Source organism: Equus caballus, chromosome 3 (assembly GCF_041296265.1).
Source record: "Equus caballus isolate H_3958 breed thoroughbred chromosome 3, TB-T2T, whole genome shotgun sequence".
Lineage (NCBI taxonomy): Eukaryota > Metazoa > Chordata > Mammalia > Perissodactyla > Equidae > Equus > Equus caballus.
In genome coordinates, this window is record NC_091686.1 from 26399650 (window position 1) to 26421285 (window position 21636).

The 21636-nt window shown below is 44.6% G+C and overlaps 2 protein-coding genes across 12 annotated transcripts in view; both read left to right on the forward strand.

Moving 5' to 3' along the window:
* The window catches only part of LOC106782975 (uncharacterized), a 32010-nt gene extending 23035 nt beyond the window's left edge, over positions 1-8975 (forward strand). For both annotated transcript variants that reach the window (XM_070262083.1, XM_023636880.2), the window contains 2 exons: positions 3824-4037; positions 7246-8975. In XM_070262083.1, the coding sequence (XP_070118184.1) occupies positions 3824-4037; positions 7246-7424 (393 nt within the window). In that variant the 3' untranslated portion in view covers positions 7425-8975. The remainder of the gene's footprint in view (positions 1-3823; positions 4038-7245) is intronic.
* A 4351-nt stretch (positions 8976-13326) lies between these two features.
* Positions 13327-21636, forward strand: part of WWOX (WW domain containing oxidoreductase) — a 934161-nt gene continuing 925851 nt past the window's right edge. For 6 of the 10 annotated variants that reach the window (XR_011436925.1, XM_070262080.1, XM_005608444.4 and 3 more), the window contains exons 1-3: positions 13331-13812; positions 19750-19814; positions 20700-20757. Coding sequence is in view for 8 of the 10 variants with exons in the window: in XM_070262080.1 (XP_070118181.1) it covers positions 13706-13812; positions 19750-19814; positions 20700-20757 (230 nt within the window). In the remaining 2 variants the exon portion in view is untranslated. Of the gene's footprint in view, positions 13813-19749; positions 19815-20699; positions 20758-21636 lie in introns of all 10 variants that reach the window. The other 4 variants (XR_011436924.1, XM_023638672.2, XM_014738366.3 and 1 more) reach the window with 2 other exon arrangements.

Here is a 21636-nt window from a genome sequence, read left to right on the forward strand (position 1 = left end):
ATCCTTTATCCAACTGAACTGTTAACTGGTGTACTTCTGTGAGTTCCTTTGCCTGCAGTTGAAGTGGTTGTCTGAAATCACCCACATCGATTTTATAAAAGCCCACACTTTTGGAACTATTTGCAATTCCGCTTTGTAATCAACTTACATCGATTGCATTTGTGTTATCACGTTAGATGTTCACTACAGTTGACTATCAGTCAGCTTAATCAAAAAGATATTAATGATGGGTGGGGGTGAAATAGAAGTTACTATTAAGGGGGAAGAAATGTTTAAAGGGTGGGTGTTTTTTAGGTGCTGAATTCATTATTGAACATTTTCATATCATGATTTTTTTCTTCAGAATTACACTTTTCTCCCTTGGCTGCATGCTATATTTTTGATGCCAACATTTATTCTAATGAATTTCCTGCACACTGAGGGTGGGTGGCAGGCATTCTTGGATGCCTGTCAAACTCTCCTCCTCATTCCGAGCACCAGCGCCACACATCCACACACACCCAGCTTCTTCCTTACTAAAACAGTCATGATTGCGTTCATGGGACAGAAGACAGATGGCACTTGGCCCTTCACTTTCCTCAGGGTGAATCTCGTTTGTTCTAACATGGTAATCAGAATGCCATGCCCCTCGTTAATGATCAGTTCGAGGATGGGTGTGTGGCACACTTCTGACCAAGGAGGGTTGCTCTGGGAGATTTCCTTCATTCTTGAACAGGAGCACTAGAAACGGACTTCCATTTTTTCTGCCTCTGGATATTATCTCCTCACTTTGGAACTGTGGCAGCAATCGTGGAACTATAAATGGAGCCAGCGCAAGAAGATAAGCCAGTGCCCTGAAGAGAACAGCTGAATTAAAAGATAAGAAGAACCTGGGTCCTTAAATTACCAGCACTGAACCCACTCTAAGTCAGGTGTCCTGGTCATGAGAGAGAGTTTTGTCCTAACTATATAAGCAGCTTCTAGCTGCGACTCATTAATGGCATCTGAGAGTATTCTTGGTGACGCAGTGCCTGCATCATTTTAACTTCTCTTTGGAGAGCAGCCATTTACTTGGCATGTATTAACTGAGTACCTACTATGTGTCAGGCTCTATGTCAAGCTCTAGGGATACAGTGATGACTAAGACATTGTCCCTGCCTAATGTCACCAACATTCTATTGGGTGAAAAAGATGTTAAATGACTAACTCACTTATAATGTTTTTAACTAAAAGTAAGTGCCACAAGGAGACATATAGGATGTTAAATGAGCTATAACGAAAGTTCTGGAGGGCTGGGAAGGCTTCCTTGAGGAACCTATATTTGTGCTGAGCCATGAGGGACAAGGCTCAGGTCTTAAGTAGGGCCAGGAGGAACAGGGGGCAATTTTGTCAGAGAGAACAGCATGTATGAAGGCATTTAGGTGGCCATAAACCACTGTGGTCACAGGGCAAAGAGAAAGGGTCGAGTGGCAGCAGCTGCATTTGGAGAGGGGCAAGCAAGGAGGAGCCAGATCATGTAGGCCAACATAGGCCATGTCTAGGATTTCAGTCCCATCCCTCTGCTCTTCATCCTAGTACACCGCTTAAAGTTGATCACAAGGAAGGCTATAATAGGAGAAACAGCCTTGACTTATTGATGACCACTACAAATCAGACCTTGGTTACTCCAGACAATTGAAAGAGATCTGGAGCATCAATGATGTCAGAGGCTAAGAACTGGTTCCATTTGACCATATCCTACTGAAATGTGCTGTGTTCGACCCTGGTGTGCCTGCTGCTTAGAAAGTGCTTTTCCAAGGTCAGTTGAAACCCACGTCTAGCATGTGGGATGTTTCGCTGTTGATCTGGAGAGACAAACTATATGCATTAAAAGACCATTTCTCCAGGCCATCTTGGTTTACACCAAGGGAGTGAGCATGCATACCTTGTGAGGGTGCACTTGACTGCAAGAAATTGTGTAGTCATATCAAAGTGGCCCCAACCAGAAGGACACTGATTTATTACTGTGACTCAATGTCATCCAAGACCGAGATTCTCTTCTATTTATCTGTCCTGCTAGCTTTAGTATGTCAGCAACGTCTCCATCATGCTCCCAAGATGGCAGCCTCAATTCTAAGCACCATGTCTTGATAGTACAGAGTTCCAAGTAGAACGCAAGCTTTCTTTTCCAAAGCTTCTCTCTTTTCAGGAAGGAAAATCTTCCCAGAAAGTCCCAGAAGACTTCCCCAACATCTCACTGGCCAAAGCTAGGTTACACACTTACCCACTGACCAATCACTAGCAGAGAGAATGGGTTGCGTTGATTCACTTGGACAATAGGGGTTTAATTCTTGGGGCAGTGCACATTGCTGCCAGATAAACTCAGGGTTTCTTTAGCAAGGAGGAGGGGAATGGCTATTGGTGGGTATCCCAGAGTCTGCACCAGCATGAATCCTAATTCACCAGTGGAAATTCTTCACCTCGGAAATCCCTTTTACTTGCTAGCATCCCTGATAAAATTCATTTTCAGATTATTCTCAAATTCCTCTTTTTTTCTTCTTGCTTTAACTTTTGGTGCTATGAAATAGAGATGTGTTCTTTATAGGCTGTAGGTGACTTTTTCCCCCCTAAAATAATGTCTATAGGTGACTATAGGAGAAAATTTCTCAAATCGGTCACCTCAAAATTTAATGGGTATATGCAGCATATCTCCCAGCTAATCCATAAAATCTTTAAAATTCTGGGCCAAATTAATCCATACACAAGAAAAGTTAATTTAGGTGTCCTTTTCAGCTAAGGTCTGCCAAAGAGAGTCTTAGACAGATTAAACCATATGCTACTTGAATTCAATGAAAATCCATCTACCTTTATTTTTTTTTTTGCGATGTGATAACAAATACAGAAACTTCCCTCGGGGTGGGAGTAGAGAAGGAAGTAGAATTGTGTGCAGGAGGCAGTAAGGCAGGCAGAACAAATCTTTCTTTCTCAGCAGATGATAAATTCCTTAAGGGCAGGGACCATATCTTTAGAGGGAGCTTAACATTCTAATTAAGAGTTGGGGCCTATTTCAAAGACAAGTTGTGTGATCTTTGGAAAGTTGCTTACCCTCTCTGTCTCAGATCATCTCAAGAATGAGGACAGAAAAAGCAGCCTATGCTTCATAGCATTGTTTCTTCATAGGAAGGACACTTAGAAACAATTTTATTTACATAAAATTTACATAAAATCTTAATCTCTTTTGCACCATGGAGCACTTTGGCAGTCTGATGAATTTTATAGACCCCGTCTCAGGATTATGTTTTTAAATGCATAAAATAAAATACATGGGTTGATGAAGAAAACTGATAGAATTGAAATACAGTTATCAAAATATTTTCAAAAAATTTGTGATATTAGAATATCTGTGCTTCTTTAATAATTCATGAAATAAGATGAGGTGACAGTTAATTTCAAAGAAGTGATAAGCATAAACCGTGCTTTGAGATTTCTGCAACAACCTTAACGTCGTTTGAAAAATATCCATGGTTTTTATTGGAGACAAAGTCATGGGTAGTCCTGTGACTCCATTCACACTGGAGGGAAATGCTAAATTTCAGGTAGGGGTTCATGAAAATAGTTATAATTTTTGTTTCAGTTTCTTTAAGAACCAAATATAGATTCTACCTCAGCATTTTCTTTATTATTAACCCTTTACAAATGAAATTCTAAGTGACTGCGTCATCATCACGCCCATCCTCCACCAGCAGCAATGGTGTTTCCTGGTTTGTTGTTGAAATCGTGCTCAGAAAGTGTTTTGGTCCGTCTGTATGATGGGTTTCCGGAAGCGAAGAGCCCGCTTCTCACGTCTCTGGCCCCCTCCTTGTAGGTCATGAAGACCATCTTCCACCAAGCGTTCAACGCCTACAAGATGGACATCGAGCCCCGCGTGAGGGACGCCGCCATGTCCCGGGTGCAGTGCAGCAGAAGGCTGTTTGAGATCACGCTGTCCCACCGGCGGGCCACAGCTGCCTACATCCAGGGCATAGGCAGGGTAGTCACTGTGGAGGGAGAGGCAGCTCGAGTGCTCAACTTTGACACGGGTGAGCGGCTGTACAGGGCGGGCTCTGAGTATTTGTTTAGAATGTTCCCCTGAGCGTGGAAGTGGGCGGGGAGGTGCGAGGGAGCAGGGACATGAGTAGCACAAGCAGGGTCAAGGGGCTGTCTATCTTCCTGGGCAGGTTATTAAATTCCTTAAGGGCAGGGACCATGTTTTCAGAGGCACGTGACATCGTGGTATGAGTTAGGGCACCAGCCCTCTGCCACCTGCTACTAAATATTTAACCCCCTCAGCCTCTATTTTCACAACCATGTAATGGGGCCATGAATGGTATACTTCTCATAGGATGTTGTGAGATTCAATGAGTTCTTGCATTTAAAGCGCTTAGTAAGAGCTGAATAATATTGGTTGTTATTTTCCGTTTCTTTAAACTGGTAGAGATTTTTCTTTGCTTGGCACAGAAAACGAACACAGTAATTTCTTAATGGTTTTAAGTTGATCCAAAAACCTGAAGAAAGGTCAATAACTGAGTTAACTGCCTTTAGCATAACAGCTGATTCAGGTTGGTGCTGGAGAGTAGGGGATGGGACAGTAACTGTGGAGGCAGATGGCCTGGGTTCAAACCCAGGTCCCACTACTTGTGATCTGAGATTAAATTGGGGAAGTTACTTGCCTTTCACTACCTCACTGGCAAAATGGAGAAAATAACAGCATTGATTTCGTAGAGTTTTTGTGATAATTAAATAATCCACATAAGGCTTTTAGCACAATGCCTGCAATATAATATTATTTGTTCCCAGTTAGTTTATATTTACTATGCTGAAGCCTCTGCTCTAAGCACTTCGCAGGCATTATTTCATGTAATCTTTACTCACCCCCAAGAGGCAGGCATTAACATTACCCCCATTCTCCGGATGTGGAAACTGAGGTCTAATTCACTTACCCAGCTAGTGGCAGAGCCAGACTGGCACACCGGCATTAAGCATCCACTTATGCTGCCTCCAGCTGGATTGTAGGGCTATTTTTAGCGGTGATTAGAGATGTAAAAGGGATCAGGGACAAAGAGAAGGGCAAAGATGAGAAGACTAGGAGAACATTAAAAGAAGGAGATTTGGAGCTTGAAAGAGGAAGGAAATAGATCATCCTTATGTTTTCAGTGGAAGAAATGAAGGTCAGAGTTAAGATGCTTACACAAGCCCCACTGGAAATCCCAGAGCCAGCATTCCTAATAAGTGCTTAGCACAGTGCTAGGTGTTTCTGACTCCAAAGCTGAGGAAATTTCAAGTACAGCATTTGTGTAAGAAATGTTGATTCCCTAAGCTCTGGTTAATCATAAAGATAGATATTAAAATAGCTTACTAAACCTGGATAATATCTCTCTTTAAAAGAGAATGATATCTTGGATGAAAGACATGGGATAAAAACCTAAAAGAGAAGTGTCTTTAAAGTGAGGTGCATGCCTGTCTCATCCACCTTTCCTCCTTACTGCCAGCTGGAAAATGGATGTGATGCACAGAGCTCAAGCAGCCATCTTGGACCGTGAGATGAGGGTCACATACAGGGAATTGAAGAAAGGTACAAAGAGGCTAGGTCCCTGACAACTTTATGGAACTCTCATGCCTAGTCTTTACTCCCCAATTCCATATTCATATGAGAGAAATAAACCTCACGTGTTTAAACCTCTATTAAGTTGGGTGTTCTGCTGCTTGAGCCAAACCTTCTCCAAGAAATTACACCACATATGCTTCTTTTGCTTTCCAGATTCCAAAATGTTCTTTCTGTAATCTTCTCTCCCGCCCTCTTTGTCCTTATATATTTATTTACCTAAACAAAATAAAAAGTTCTGCTTTTGGGGCCAGCCCAGTGGCACAGCAGTTAACTTCGCACTCCGCTTTGACAGCCAGGTTTGTTGGTTCGGATTCTGGGCTTGGACCTACGCAGTGCTTGGCAAGCCATGCTGCGGCAGGCGTCCCACATATAAAGTAGAGGAAGATGGGCATGGATGTTAGCTCAGGGGCAGTCTTCCTTGGCAAAAAGAGAAGGATTGGTGGTGGATGTTAGCTCAGGGCTAACCTTCCTCAAAAAAAAAGGTTCAGAGTGAGTGGGGTCTATTCTTCACTGCTGTATGTGTGTGTGTATGTGTGTGTGTGTGTGTGTGTGAGGTAAGGAGGGAGGTGAAGATGTCAGGGTCCTAGAGTCTGACAGAACTGCACTTGAACCTTTATTTCACCTCCAATTTCCAGTGGGGCTTGGACCATTCACAAAAGATTGGGCTGTAGAACTTGAACTCAATACCATTGTGGTAGTAAAGGTCTGGAATGGGGGAGCCCAGCAAATGACTTATTTATGTATTTATTCATGCGTTTAGTTAAAAATTATTTTTTTTAAATGCATAATTCATGCACAAATTATGCGTTTCAAAGTATATACAGAGAAGGCCCGCCTCTCATTACTCACTGCTACTACTCTGGAATGTTCTCTAATCCAGAAGCCACCATGGCCACCACGAATATATTTTATAGCCTCAGGAAAAGATTTTCATGTTGGGGAGTGGCTGTTTAGATGTGCATTTTAAATAGCTCGCTCTGATCAAGGTGCCCACTGAAGACAAGGCTTTATGCAGAAGCTGTGGGTGAGAGCGAGAGGCCGTGCTAGGGATGTTAGGGAGAGTGTGGTGTTCGTTACTTTCTTAAAGAATTCACCACCGATCTGCTGGGAGATTCCACAAGTGCAAATCAACACAGTTCATTAGGTTGACAAGTTCAGATTTCCTGTGCAAAACCTGGGCGACAGGACAGTCAGGTGATTCAGAAAACAATACCGCCTTCAGAACTGAGAGAATTGGGAGTGGTCTCTGCTCTATCATTTGCCAGATCTATGCTGTATTTGCTAAACTGAGCCTCAGTTATCTCTTCTGTAGAGTGGGGCTAATATTACCCACCACTATGTGTTTGACATAGTGATGTATGTTAGCATGCTCCGAAAAAGCTTTGTAGAATTATGCATATGCTTTAAAGTCTGATCTAAAGTCAGAGTTGTGCTTCATGGTTGAATTTTAAAGTTCTTACAGTCTGGTTCTAATCACCTATAACAACAATGATGATAGCTAACAGTTCATGATATAACGTTCAGTAATAATAGCTGGCTTCGTGCCTGGCACTGTGCTGAGGGCTTTGTAGTCATTACTTCTTTTTCCTTTTCTTTTCTCTATGTCCCCCCTTCTGGTACATTTACATGTGCACGTCTGGCAGGATCTGGGGTGAATCTTGGGCTCCAGGGCCTGGAGTCTTTGGAAGAATTCATTGGCAAGATCGCGACAGCTGTGGATCAGAGCGACATCTTGGAAGCTTTGGCTGCCAAAATAAGACACTCTAAACAGGTGGTGGAAGACTTTAAACAGAATGGACTCCTCACGACAATTTTCAAGTGACTGGGGGCAACACGACTGCCCCCGCCCCCCAGAGGGTGACTCTCCTCCCTGCAGGGCAGAAAGGAGCTAGGAATGAGGTTAGGCTGAAATAGAATTTCGTGAGTGTTGGCAAGTTAGCAATTATACACGAAAGCTACATCGAAGCTTGGGGTCTTTATATATAAATTAAACAAGTGAAGTTTCCAAACTCAACGGTCTAATTTCCAGAAGTCGCTGCAATAGATGTGATGTGCTCAGCAGGGGAGAGTGCCTACCTGTGGCCCAGGAGAAAATGTGTATTATTACTTCTGAGAATTTTCAGAATAAAACAGAATCACTCTCTCCTTCTGATGCTTCAGGGAATCAGTTCTTAGCCTATTATGGCTGTAAAGGTTTACAAGTTACCCAGTTTAGGGGACCCTAATCTTTTAGATTTCATGCAATAGAGAAAGGCTTTGGTTTATGGTTCATTTTTATTGTTATTTGTGCATTGTTTTTAGTGAGGTACATAATACTGAGATTATCAACTTTATAATTGTGTCACAAAAGGATGTTTTAAAAATGAAACGGGCAAACAAAAAAAATCCTGTTGTCACTATCTTTTCATAAAAGATAAGATTTTATTTATTTTTTGGGGTGAGGAAGATTTGCCCTGAGCTAACATCCATTGCCAATCTTCCTCTTTTTTTTTTTGCTTGAAGAAGACCAGTCTCAAGCCAATATCCATGCCAATCTTCCTCCACGTTTTATGCGGGATGCCTCCACAGTGTGGCTGACAAGTGGTGTAGGTCCGTGTCTGGGATCCAAACCCACGAACCTGGGCCGCCGAAGCTGAGTGCGTGGAACTTCAAACACGCAGCTACAGGGCTGGCCCTGACATTTTAACGCTAAAAAAGTAGGAAATAATATACATCATCTAAAAATTATATTTTTGCCAGGAACCTAATAGAGTTTCCAGACTTACTTCCAGGTTATAGCAGAAACAGGGATAAAGGAAGAATTTAAATTGTATCAGATGGGAGCAGTCAGAAAAATCAAGAAAAGAGGTTCAGATGACATTACCTGGATTCTTCAGAATGTCAGCATCATGAGGAAAAAAGGTGGGAGCACTGTTCCAGATTAAATGAGACCAAAGAGACAAGGAACCAAGTACAATGCATAAACCTCAAACGGCTCCTGGTTCGGGGGGAAAAATATGCTATAAAAGATATTTTACAATTGTTAAACATAGACTACCATATGATCCAGCAATTCTACTCCTAGGTATATCCCCATGGGAAATGAAAACATATGTCCACATAAAAACTTGTACATGAACATTCATAGCAGCATTATTCATAGTAGCCCAAAAGTGGACACAACCCAAATGTCCATCAACTGATGAATGGGTAAATAAAATGTGGCATATTCATATAATGGAATATTACTCAGGCTTAAAAAGGAATGAAGTACTGATACATGCTACAATATGGATGACCCTCAAAAACATTATGCTAAGTGAAAGATGCCAGACGCAAAGGACCACATGTTGTATAATTCCTTTGATAGGAAATGCCCAGAATAGGCAAATCCTTACAGACAGAAAGTAGATTATGGTTGCCAGGGGCTGAGGGGAAGGGAGAATGAAGAATGATTGCTAATGGTTTCCTTTTGGGTTGATGAAAATATTCTAAAATTACACAGTAGTTACACAATTCTGTAAATATATTAAAACCATTGACTTTTACACTTTTAAAGGGTGGTGAATTTTATGGTAAGAAAATTATATCTTAATTTAAAAAAAATCCAAAATGACAATTTGAGTATAATAGATGATGTAATGGAGATATCCTTAATTTTCTTAGGTGTGACGATGATATTGAGGATATGGAAAAAAGTGTCCTTATTCTTAGGAGACAGCTGTTGAAGTGTTCAGGGGTCGACTGCCTCCATGTCAGCAATTCACTTTCAAATGGTTGAGCCCACACAACAGAATCTCTCTCTTTAAAGCAAATACGGCAGAAATAGATCAATTGTTACATCTAGGTGTGTATGTGACGGGGGTAATATGGAATTCATTGTACTCTTCTGTCAACTTTTCTGGATGTTTGAAATATTATGTAATAAAATATGTTGGGGAAAAAGGAAAAAAATAGATCACCAGAGAATAAAAGGACAGATGTAATCTCATAGAAAAGAAAAGGACAGTCATATGTTTAAGTGGAATATCTTTAGCTTTATGAAAAATTCATTTCTTTTACTTTATTTTTCTCACTTTCCCATGGAGGAGTGAAAAACCCTGTGGCACCCATCTGAGGACCAGCACTGGGGACCCCCTGACCTGAAAAGGCACACAGGGCAGTTGGTTGAGAGCATGAATTTGGGGCTAAGGCCCTTATTTGGATTTTCATCCCAGCTCCTGCTGGCTCTTGCTCACCCAGTGACCTTGGGCAAGTTACTTAAATTCCTTGCACCCCAGTTTCCTCATCTGTAAAAATTGGACTGATAATAATGGAATAAGGAAAAGTAAATGACTTGGCTGCTGTCACACACAGCTTGTAAGTGACATTAGCTGAATTGGGTTCCAAAGATAAATTATAGGAAACCCTCCCCAAAACCCTGCCAATCTCTGCAGACCTATAGGTCTCCGATTTGACGGACTCTTAGAACCCTCATGCCATAGTGCCTTGTGTCTGTTGGTCTTATCCTAATTGACTGATTTCTGGAAATAAGGAGTGTTTCATTTTTCTTGGTTTCTCTCAGAGACCAGCATAATTTTTTTCATTTGTGTATTTGAATGAATAAATAAAATATAAACACACCGCCCTATGTAAGGTCACATTGACCAGAAAGAGTTTTCCCCAGAATCCTCTGCAATATTCTTCCTTATTGGTTATCTTCCATGAGAAGTTTCTCAGAATAGCCAGGAAGCTTCCCAGGTCTCCTTAGCATGAGGAATTTGGCATCAAAACATGAGGCTTAATTTCCCAAGGAATGATGACGTAAGTTAAAGCAAGTTATGCAGAATTGTTGGGATGTTTGTGTGCATGTTGGGGAGGAAAATGACCATCATTGCAGTAACAATGAGCTAAAGAAACATGGCTCCAGAAATGTTGCATTCAAACTTGTGCCCGCTGCATGCGGAAGGCCAAACTGCTTTCAGCAAAAGCTGATCAATCTTATGATCATGTTGTCAGTTATTGCAGAAGTGATCAATCAACAAGAAAAGATAGTTCAAATGTAGAAATCCTCCTCAGCAATTGACTTTAGCCTTTAAAATCGTGGGCACATGGGGCCATCTGGTGTACAGTTGTATAATCACACACTGAAATTTTTTTTTTTTAACTTTCTCAGTAATCACAATGTGATTCAGTTGGCTTTACAAAAACAAACAATTCTTTAGGCTTTCTTAGGAGTACCTGTTGAGGACAGTGGCTCATTCCCAAACTTAAGGTTCCTCAAATCCAAAATAATCTTACAAGCTAAACAAGGCTCACCCTCTGACATATCCTTGTAAGACCAAAGTCAAAGCCACGTGCAAGCTCAAGTCCAAGGGGAGCAGAAACTGTGACTAGAGGAAGCTAGTATAGAGAGAGAGCAGAAAAATGTAGCATGTGAGCAAAGAGGAAGGAGCGAGAAACCATGAAACCCATAAGAGAAAGAAAAATGGGCTGTCCTTGGGCTCCCTTGGGCCCCAATAACATCCTAATTTAGCTCTGGTGCACCCTGGTCATAAACTTTTGAAAGAGTCTCTGTTGCTTGCAGTCAAATAAGCATGACTAAGATAGTATCAGTTTTAGTGAAGCCAAAATACTATACATCCTAAAATCTAGCATTCCTACCGTCACGAATCCCCAACTGCCTGTCTGTCTTAAATTTTTAACCTTCTGAGAGAGGCCACAGATAAGATGTAGGGAGAGAGGAATAAAATGAGGCCACCATAACCATTTGGGACCGTTATCAGTGTCTGGGCCACCCAGCCAGACTTCTGTCAGCCCATGTCTCTCACCTGCAGATGGGCTAGGAATTGGAGAGGCAGTGCCCTCAGACAGTGCTAGAGAACTTGGTGATCAGAATCAGCAGGGTCTGAGTGCCATTTTGTGAATCTCTGTCCAGAAATGGACTCTTCACTGTCTTAAATACATATCAGCATTTGATTCATGAGTTAGTAGTTGCCTGACTCACTGTCATTGTGGATCAGTGGTTCTCAGCTGGAAGCACAAGTGGCAACATCTGGAGACATTTTTGGTTGTTGCAGTTGCGGAAGGGAGACATTACTGGCATCCAGTAGGCAGAGGCCAGAGATGCTGCTAAACATCCTACAACACACAGGACAGTCCCCAGTAGTGCTGAGGTTGAGAAGTCCTGGTGTCCATGGCAAGAGAAGCCTTGGAAGGAGTTGTTAAAATGGTAGGAACAGCAGAGAGTTGACCCAGAAGTTGAGAATTCTACCAAGAGGGCCCCTACACAGTCTGGGGAAGATACCATACTATGTCACTACCTATGGCCTGATGCCAAGTCACAGGCAACAGGTGCCAGTAGGGGCTCTGGCGATGGCAACCCAAGATTAACTGGTCAGCCCGTGAGAAGCTGAGCAGAGGCTACAGATAATGATTGGAGAAACTGAGGCTAATCAGTTTGACTCCATTCATCCTCCTCCCCATCATCAGGGGACTTTGTGACCTAATTTCCTATTCATATCAAAGGAGTAAGTTGGCTTTGGTGACAGAGGCAAAGGGTTAAACTGGGGTGAGCAAAAGAGCAGCAGATTAATGGCAGCTTATTTAAATGTATATGGATTTGGAAAGAGAGATGTTTCAATAGCTCTGAGATGTGATAATCAGACTGTACTAAACCGTGCTTTCATTAAGTTAGCTTTTGGTTGGGCAATTTCAAAGGAAAGTGAGTGTCTCCCCTAAAGAGCATGCAGAGCAGGAACCCCAAAGGAATTTCAATTTCAGGACTTAAGAAGACAAGAAGCAACATTGCCCCCCCCCCCCCCCACCATGACCCCTGCCCCTTTGAAATATATAATTTTTTGGATGAAGGCTTGCATTCTTCTGAGACCTAAGCCAGAGAATTCACAGTCAGTAGATTTCCCTGTAATGCTGAGCTGGGGGGCAAGTTCCAAGCAGTGAATGTTCTGGAAAACTGCTTAGGCAAGGCCAAGTTGAAAATAGGCTTCTGGTTTTTGACACAGAACGTTTATAGGATACTTGTTGGTTCTCCAAGAGGTTTGAGAGAGTTCACTTTGTAAACTGGGAATTTTGTTTTAACTTAGGTTGATTTATAGAGGGCCAAACCTAGGGAATCACATTCATTCACTCATTTGTTTATTCACTTGATTCAATGAACTTGTAGGTCTCGGCATTTTACCAAGTGCTAGCCATAGAAAGCAGCACAGATGTGGTGCTGTCAGTTTAATGAGGAGCACACAGATAAATAAATAACTGTAATACAGCAATAGGGGCTCAGCTGCTCTGCTTTCTTCTAACTGTGCCCACTTCACAGAGGTGTCGGGTATACGAAAGAGAGAGTCTATGAATTCCTGCCCCAGAATTAAGCGCTCTACAAACGTCAGTCCTTTATTATCAACAGAACTGTGCTGTGGCTGGAAGAAACTTCTTCCAGACCGGGTCATCCGAAGGTGAGGGAATTTGCATTTTTAACGTTCCCCACGATTTATAATGTGTTTACAAGCACAACACACTGTGCGAATCACCTTCGGTGATGGAAACTCTGCAAGGTTTGTGAGCAGGAACGTTCACTCTTCATAATACCCTAAAACAAGGAGAGGTTAGAGCCCAGAAATCCACCGTCCGCGTCCCTCCTTTCTGCTCCATCATCTAGTCCGGCTGGGCCTGGACTACATTTCCCAAGATGCCCCACTGCTGGAGCTCCCGCAGGATTGGGCAGAACAATGCGGAAGTGATTACAGGTCGCCCAGCAACGGGCGGAGTCCTGGATAGTGACTGGACGTCCACGCCCCTTCCCTGCGGCTGGGAGGTTGACGAAGCTCAGCTCCATCGCCAGAGCCATAGAAAGTCCCCCGGCTTTTACTTCTAGCCGAGTGGGAGTGTGACCTCGTCGGCGCTTTCACCGCCTTCTTTCTCAGGCCTCGCCCCCTTTTACGCTGGCAGCTGTGAAACTCCGGATCCTGGATTACGGCTACCGAGTCTGCTGAGCGGCTCGGCGCGGCGCAGTGCGCAGGCGCGAGCGGTTGGGTCCAGACGCGGGGCGCTCGGTTGAAGCGGGAGTGAGTTTCCTGGGCGCCGAGACCGGCAGCGGGCGAGCGAGTGAGCGAGTGACCGAGCTTTGCCGCCATGGCAGCCCTGCGCTACTCGGGCCTGGACGACACGGACAGCGAGGACGAGCTGCCCCCGTGCTGGGAGCAGAGAACCACCAAGGACGGCTGGGTTTACTATGCCAAGTAAGGGGGCAGCAGGGGGGCCGCAGGGGGGCCGCCGGGCCTGGGACACCTGGAGTGGGACGCACCTGGAACCTGGCGCCGTCACGTGCGGGGACCCTGCGCTGCCCTCGGACGCCCCCTGCGCAGGGAGGGGCGCGGGCGGGCGAAGCGGGGTGATTGCTAAAGAGCTTCAGACGGAAGGCTTCCAGGGTCCTGCGGAGGAGCCGGCCCCCTGGGCCCTGGGTCATGCCGGGGTCGCCTGGCAGCGCCCAGGCTCGCCCTCTGCTGTTCAGGAGGCGGCTCTGCACGGTGCAGTGATAGCAAGCCGCCCTTATCCCCTTCTCCCCGCTGCCCCAAAAAAGTCAGAAAAAAATACTGACGCCCAGCTCCGTCCTCGGGGCTCTGAAGTGGGGACCTAGGAGTATGTACTGTTAACAGATGTCGTAATATAGCTACGTATAAATACATATATATGCGAGCGTATATACGTAAAATACAGCTTCACTATAGTTTCTGGGAGTGTTTTGGAAACACCAGCAGACCGTTTCTGCCATCACTTCCTGTGTGACCGTGGGCCAGTGGAGGAACGCTCAGTTTTCTCATCTGTAAAATGGGCTGATGGAGTTTTAGTTCAGGCACTGTACATAAAGCACTTAGCACAGGTCTAATAAGTACTCTGCTCAGTAACTATCGGCCTTTCTGCTGTCTCTGCAGCTGTGACAGCACCTCCTAGGCTTGATAGCAGAATCACCCGGGGACTGTTATAAATGCAGATTTCAGGTCTCCACAGAGACCCTCACACAGCAGACACCCAGTGTGGGGAATCTATTTTTTTGGGCTTTTCAGATGGGGCAGGTTATCACTTGTCTTTGAAAAACATGGATGTAAATCAGTGATTTGCAACATCTGGAAAACATAAAAAATATCTGTTCCTGGGTCCCACCTCCAGAGAGTCTCATTTAATTGGTCCCTGTCCCCGCATTGGTATAAGATCTTCCCAGGGGTCACAACCCAAGGTTGTGAACCAGTGCTGGTGGCTTGGTAGAAAGAAAAACAGAAAACAAAAACATTGGTGAGTTAATTCATTCAAGACGCATTGGGATCTTATCACCTGTTGGGCTGTTTGCTGGGCGCTGGTTATTTTGAGATGAATAAGACCCAGTTGTCACCCTTAGTGAGTGCCCAGACTTATAGGCTGGAGTGACACATAGGTTTTCCTGGCAGTGTTTGTAGTGAGCAGCAGCCTGTCTCCATGAGGTATGTGGGTGAGTGGGTGAGATGACCTGTCACAGCTGGCACCTGAGCTGTGCCTTAGAGCACCAGTTGAAGTGGGCGGGTCAAGGGGGCAGGAGGGTGCCCAGGTAGAGGAGACAGAACAGAGGCCCGGGGCCTGGCCCATGTGGTGGTGCAGGGATGTGAAGATTGAGGCAGGGGAGGAAGGACCCAGTTTATGGAGGTGCTTCTGCCCCTTGGAGGAGCTGGGGTCTTTCGTCAGGACTCAGGAGTCCACTGAAGATTTGGAGCCAGGGAGTGACATCAGGTTTGTGTCTAGAAAGATAATTTCTGCTCTGGAGAATTGAAGGGACAATTCAGCAGGGAGTCGTTAGGCTGCAGGCTGCAGGCAGCTCCTGAACGAGCACTTGCTGTTCCTCTGCCTGGAGATCTTTGTGTGAAGGGCTTTGTCGTCCCTCGGAGTGAGCTTCAGCATCACAGCCCAGGGGAGCTTGCCTTGCACCCACCTTGTTGTCTTGTCTGTCCTTGTCTTATCCATCCTCTTCCTGGTTTGCTCTCTCTCTCTTTCTGCCTCCCCCGGATTGTAAACTTCATGAGGGCGGGGACCTTTTCTTGTTCACCTCTGTATCCCCAGCACTTAGCACCCAGCAGCCGTAAAATAAATCCATGCAGAATGAGTAAGTTAGCTTATCTAGTGAAGATTTACTGCAGGCCTCCGTGAGCAGGTGGCACACTAGGCCCCAGGAACACAGAGGTGCGCACGACCCACTTCCTGGCTGTTGGAGCCCTTTTCTGCCTTCTGTTCTGTGGGGCCTATTCTTGTTCAGGCCACTTGCCCCAGAGGCTCCCTGGCTTCCCTTCAGGTTTTCCTGGAGCCTGGCATTAGGTCTGGAGGCTGCCTGTGCAGCTCACCCTGGCTTGTTCCCGCTGTGCCTTATGTTGAACCACCTTTCCCACCTGCTTCCTGCCTACACAGCGTCCAGAGTTTGGGCTCGGGGCTCTTCTTTCACTCAAAAAGGTCTGTACACCCCAGCTAGCTTGTCTGAGAGCTTTGGAGGAGCCCATGGCCAGGGGACTCAGTGGTGCATGTACTGCCTCCAAAAAGCTCCCCTCAACCAGTGTTTTAGATCTCAAACTGGACTGTCTGGCCCCGTTGTTTACGCTGTGGTGACAAGGCCTCGCTGGCTCCCAGCTGGGGGGTACCTCTCTGCTGGCCCTCTGTTCCTTGGCTCTTGGAGCTGAAAGATGCCTCTGACCGATCCTAACCCTGGATTCCCAGCAGTCTTCCTTGATCTCGCCTGACCTGCAAGCATCCTGGCTCTTCTTCACCCTCCTACCTCTAGAAGGCACACTTGTCCTCTTGGGGCTTGGGAAACTTTGCTAGTGGGCTTTCAGAAGATTACCCTTCAGGTCACTCCTTTTTCCAAATTGTCTTCCATTGCAGCAGGACCAGGCCCAAGGAGACAGGCAGTAGCCCTGAGTGAGACCTCTGGGATCTTGTGGATCCCCTCATAGCCTTGCCTACCCCTATTATTTGGGTTTTTTTGGCTCCTCATGCTTCCCCTCGTGCCCCGCACTGCACTCATAGAACTCAAAAGCACACACATCATATGGCTCCAGGGCCCACCAAGCTGGACCCAGGGAGAGGATGTTCCAGCTGTGGAGGAACCTGTCACCAGGGAGAGCTAGTGGGCCTGTCTCCCCTCCCTGGCACAGTCCAGAGCAGCCCCTCTACCTAGACCAGGAGATGGAACAGAAGGACAAGGTCTTAGTGCCAGGGCTGTCACTGCAGTCAGCTGTGCTATCCTGGGTCCTCCACTCCCATCCCCCTTTGCTTCTGAAGCCCAGGCCTTTGGGCAGCCAGAGGGCTGGCTGGCCTTGTCCTGTGGGGAGATGGTTCCCTTTCCATAAGGCCGGCTCTCTTCACATTTGGCTCTGGATCTCCCAGTTAACTTAAAGAAACTATGCGTTGAAAAAAAGAAGAGGAGGTGGCCCCGTGGCATAGTGGTTAAGTCTGGTGTGCTCTGCTTCAGAGGCCCAGGTTTGCAGGTTCAGATCCTGGGTGCAGCCGTACACCACTTGTTGGCTATGTTGTGGCGGCATCCCACATACAAAAAATAGAGGAAGATTGGCATAGATTTAGCTCAGGGCTAATCTTCCTCAAGCAAAAAAAAAGGAAGATTGGCAACAGATGTTAGCTCAGAGCAAATCTTCCTCACCCCTCCTGCCCCAAAAGAAAAGAAGAAGAAGAAATCTTAAGAGGAGCAATCTTGAAAGTCATATCCGTGTAATGTGGTATGAATTTAATTTTGATCCCGTTGGTTTAAATTAAGATCACTGTTAATTATCTCTTTAAATGACAGAAAGCTTATTGAAAGAAAGGAAAAAATAAAAGAGGGCCTCTATTTAAGGGGAAATAAGATAACACTTTGGGGACATGTGTTATAATTTTCTGTTCATTAAAAATTCATTTTAGGTTACAATTAAAAAGAACACCTTTTAATTAATTTTTGTATATGTTTTTATTTAAAATAGTGCTTCTGTGTGAAAGGCACAGTTCTTGGTTCCTCAAACATGTTAACTCATTCAGTCCTCTGTAACCCCAAGAATTAGGTGCTGTCATTATCCCCATGTTACTGATGGGGAAACTGAGGCATGGGGAGGTTAAATAACTTCTTTAAGGGCACATACTCATGATGGAAGACCCAGAAAACGTGGGCGTCAGGTTCTGGAATCCTTGCTACCAAATTACGCTTTCTTCGCTTCACTTAGGCCTGGGATTGTGCCCCAGGGACACTGTGCCCTGCAGGGGATGGTTGGCAGTCTCTGGAGATTCTTTCTGTGGCCACAGCTCTGGGGAGTGCTATGTTGGCATCTCATAGCTGGAGACCGGGGATGCTCTGATGATCTTAACATGCACAGGATAGCCCCCACACCTGGCCCCATGTGTCTGGAGTGCTGAGGGTAAGGAACCCTGGACACAGGCCTGGGGTGTCCTTTACTCACCAGCATGCCTGCGGCAGAGTGTCAGCCTGCCGGTCACGGGGGCCACTTTGTAGATTCTTGAAGGCAGGTGTTTTTGGAGCTCAGCTCTTAGCTCATTTGATGCGTTGCTGTGGGGTGAAAACTACTTTTAATGTCAGCCAGAGGATATATAATCACACCTGTAAACATCCTTGAAGAAGCATGAGGCACTGCAAAGGAAGGAGCAGGAACGCTGTGTGTCATTGCCAATGCCTGGTTTATCTGATCGCTCTTCCCTTTGGTTTGTCAGGAGAAGCAGGAGTCGTGTTGTGGAGGAGCAGGTGTCCTTACTAGGGATAAGGGCTTCCCTTTTGCAAGTAGGATTTGATGGTGGTTGAGGTAGAAGTAGGAGTTTGACCTTGCTGCTGGTACCCTGTGTTTCTACAATAATTTAACCAGTCACCAATCACTCTCACAGGTATGCTGTCTCTTACCTTTCCAAGAGCTGCATGAGGTGGGTGTGGTGCTGGGGAGACTGGCTCATGGAACACAGGCAGTACGGGGGCTCAGGTCTGCAGCCTCCTGAGTCCAGTGTCCACGGTGGCCCTGCCCCAGCCACTGAGAGTTTGCAAAAACAGACCAGAAACCAGCAGTTCCTTTTTTCCTTTCCAAAAAAAATTGCAAAATTTTACAGGAAATTCCTGCTCTCTATATTTATTCTCTTTAAAATAATTGATAGGGAAGGCATATTCAAATTTTATCATCTAGATGTCAGTGATTAAATATTATTTTCTACTTTGGCATGAGTATATGAACTTTTAGGAAATCAGCCTCCTTTTTGAATGCCTCTTGCAACATCCAGCTGTTTCCCTGATGAAGTAATTTTATGTTTCCTTGATACTTTATCACCTGTTGACAGATGTCTCTAGTCTGTTACTGGCTCACGATTTTAATTATAACTTTGTGTGTTCTTCTGAGATAAAATGCTAAGTTTGGCGTAGAAATCAGACTAGTTTGTATTTTGATTTGTTTAAAATAATAGCTAGCACTTTAGGGCTTTTTATATGCCAGGTAGTGTATTCAACCTTTTATATACAACATCCTCATAACATCCCCCTGAGATCAGGACTAGGATTGTTTCCTTTTTGCAGATGAGGAAATTGGGGCTCTGAGGTTGAGTAACTTGACCAAAGGTACACAGCTAGGTGACCAATGGGATTGTGTTACTGCGTTCTTAGTGGGAGCAATTAGGAATCAGTGCTTAAAAAACACTTTGTAGTTATAGCTGTGGAAAGAATAAACATTTAAGAAAATTAATGTTTTGTCTAATGATATCTAAATATCAGGATTATAAATTAGGTGGAAGTTTGTCCATCTATCCTGGAATAAGACTAAAACAAAGATAAAGCAAAACAAAGGTGGCATTCGCTGCCCTGGCTAGATATTTAGAGTGATTCAGCGAGCTTCCTGAAGCTGACCCGCACCTGGGGTCCTGGCAGCTTCCTGCACGTGCCCCCTACCCCCGCCTCCTCCACAGCTGGCTTATAAAGGAGCTTTCCATGATTGCTTCTCCTTCCAACCCAGCGAGTTTGACCTGACGCAAACAGTCACATTTATCTTCTGACTATTTCTTTCTGAATGTCTGGCTTTACTACTCTTGAGTGTAGTAGTATTTGGAAGAGACACAAATTTACTGTAGTTGATTAATTCTTAGAAGTGTAACTTTTACTTATTATTGTTTTGTGGATTTTTTTTTAACAGTCACACTGAGGAGAAGACTCAGTGGGAACATCCGAAAACGGGAAAAAGAAAACGAATAGCAGGAGGTTTGTATGGTGTTGTCATAAAGCAAAGAAACTGTATTTAAGGCATTAGCTAGACAGGAAAATGTTACAGGCAGAGGGGTGAAGGTCACTGTCACTCTGGGACGGCTCTCTAAGAGGGAACCATCAAGGAACTGGACTCTCACTCTGAGGAGCTTATAGGATTTGGCAGAAGGAGGTGATGAGACTTGGGGTGGAGTGGTGAGGATGATTTTTTGAATAAGAAAGTATTAAAATAGTAGGGGCCTTTGACTCACAGTTTGTTAGGTTTTCCTGTAGTTGCACTGTTTGTGAAGTTGTTCTTGGTTCCTATGAGGAGTTAAATGTACCAGGTTTATGGAATTCCATAAAGATCACTGTGACTTGTAGGTGCCTCCAGGTCAGGGTGTGATCCACAGAATAGAAGTATAAGAAGGTCCCTGCCCTCAGGAGGTTTAGGGTCTAGTTCAAAGACAACATGTGCGCAGGGAAAAAATGAAACAGCTCCATCATGTCTTATAAGAGTCCTTGTGAGCCAGCACACAAATGGTGTTGGGTGCCTGCTCGACGTGTGGATGCGTTCTGTAAGTCCATTCAAGGGAGAACTCATGTTGACTGCAGCAACTAGTAAGGTTCTTGTCAAAAGCAGGAGCTGATTGGAGCATTTAAGAATGCTCAAGAATGAAAGGGTTTTCTTTCGAAGCAGGAGGCAGAAATGTGGAGTTGGGTTGGGGTAATGGGCCTTCTGCAGCTGCCACGATTGGAACACATGACCTGAGAGTGGCAGACCGATGGCTGTGGGGCTGGTGGCCTGGGTTTAGGGGGAAGGGGCGGGAGGGCGTAGGGGACTGGGCGTCCGTTCCCCCGACCCTTGCCGCTTGTGGACTGTCAATCTTCACTGTGTTTCAGATTTGCCGTATGGATGGGAACAAGAAACTGATGAGAACGGGCAGGTGTTTTTTGTCGAGTAAGTATCTACATAGAAACTATTCTCAGCCATTTTGCTTTTTAATAGGAATTTTTTGTATAAGTAATATACATTGTACAAAACTATGGCATAATACATAACTGTAATCTTATCAGCAGGAATAACTACTTTTAACAATTTTTGGATTTATTCTTCCAGTCTGTTTTCTATACACGTGCTTTTCTTTAAAAAAAAATTGTAGGGAATGTACTTTGTGAACTATTTAGTAACCTGTTCTTTTCTGTATAAAATCTTATGACCATTTTCTCATATCCTTAAATATTTTTCAAGAAGATGATGTTTAACAACTATGCAGTGTTATTTTGTATAGATATGCCATAGTTTATCAAATTACCTATTGGGCACTGATGTTGTTAAGTTCCTATTATTGGGCATCTATAATTGTAAATAATGTTTTGAGCATCTTTGTGTGTAAAACTGTCTTTAGAATAAATTCCAATAACAAACAACAGAAGTAACCACCTGTCTCGCACATGGCTTGAGCCAGGCATGATTATGATCCCCTTGTACCTGTAGTATTAGCTTATTCAGTCCCCACAATGCCCCAAGGGAGGCAGGTGGCATTTGCTGCCCTGGCTAGTCGGCTCACCCTTCCGAGCCTGGTACAGTGGTATGCTGGTAAATGTCTAACAATCAGCTCTCTAGGGGAACAATCCCAGATTTGTTTCCATGGTGCAAATACTCTCACCATAGCCTATTTCAAGGTACTAAGGTGAAGTCACTGAGGAGGGGGGAAGGGAAATGCACATTTGGCTCTTGCAAGCCAGTGTGAGCTGGCTTCAGCACAGCACCGCCCTGTCTTCTGTGTATAACGTTGGAGTCAAAATGCTTATCTGGCAGCTATGGTTATAATTCAAA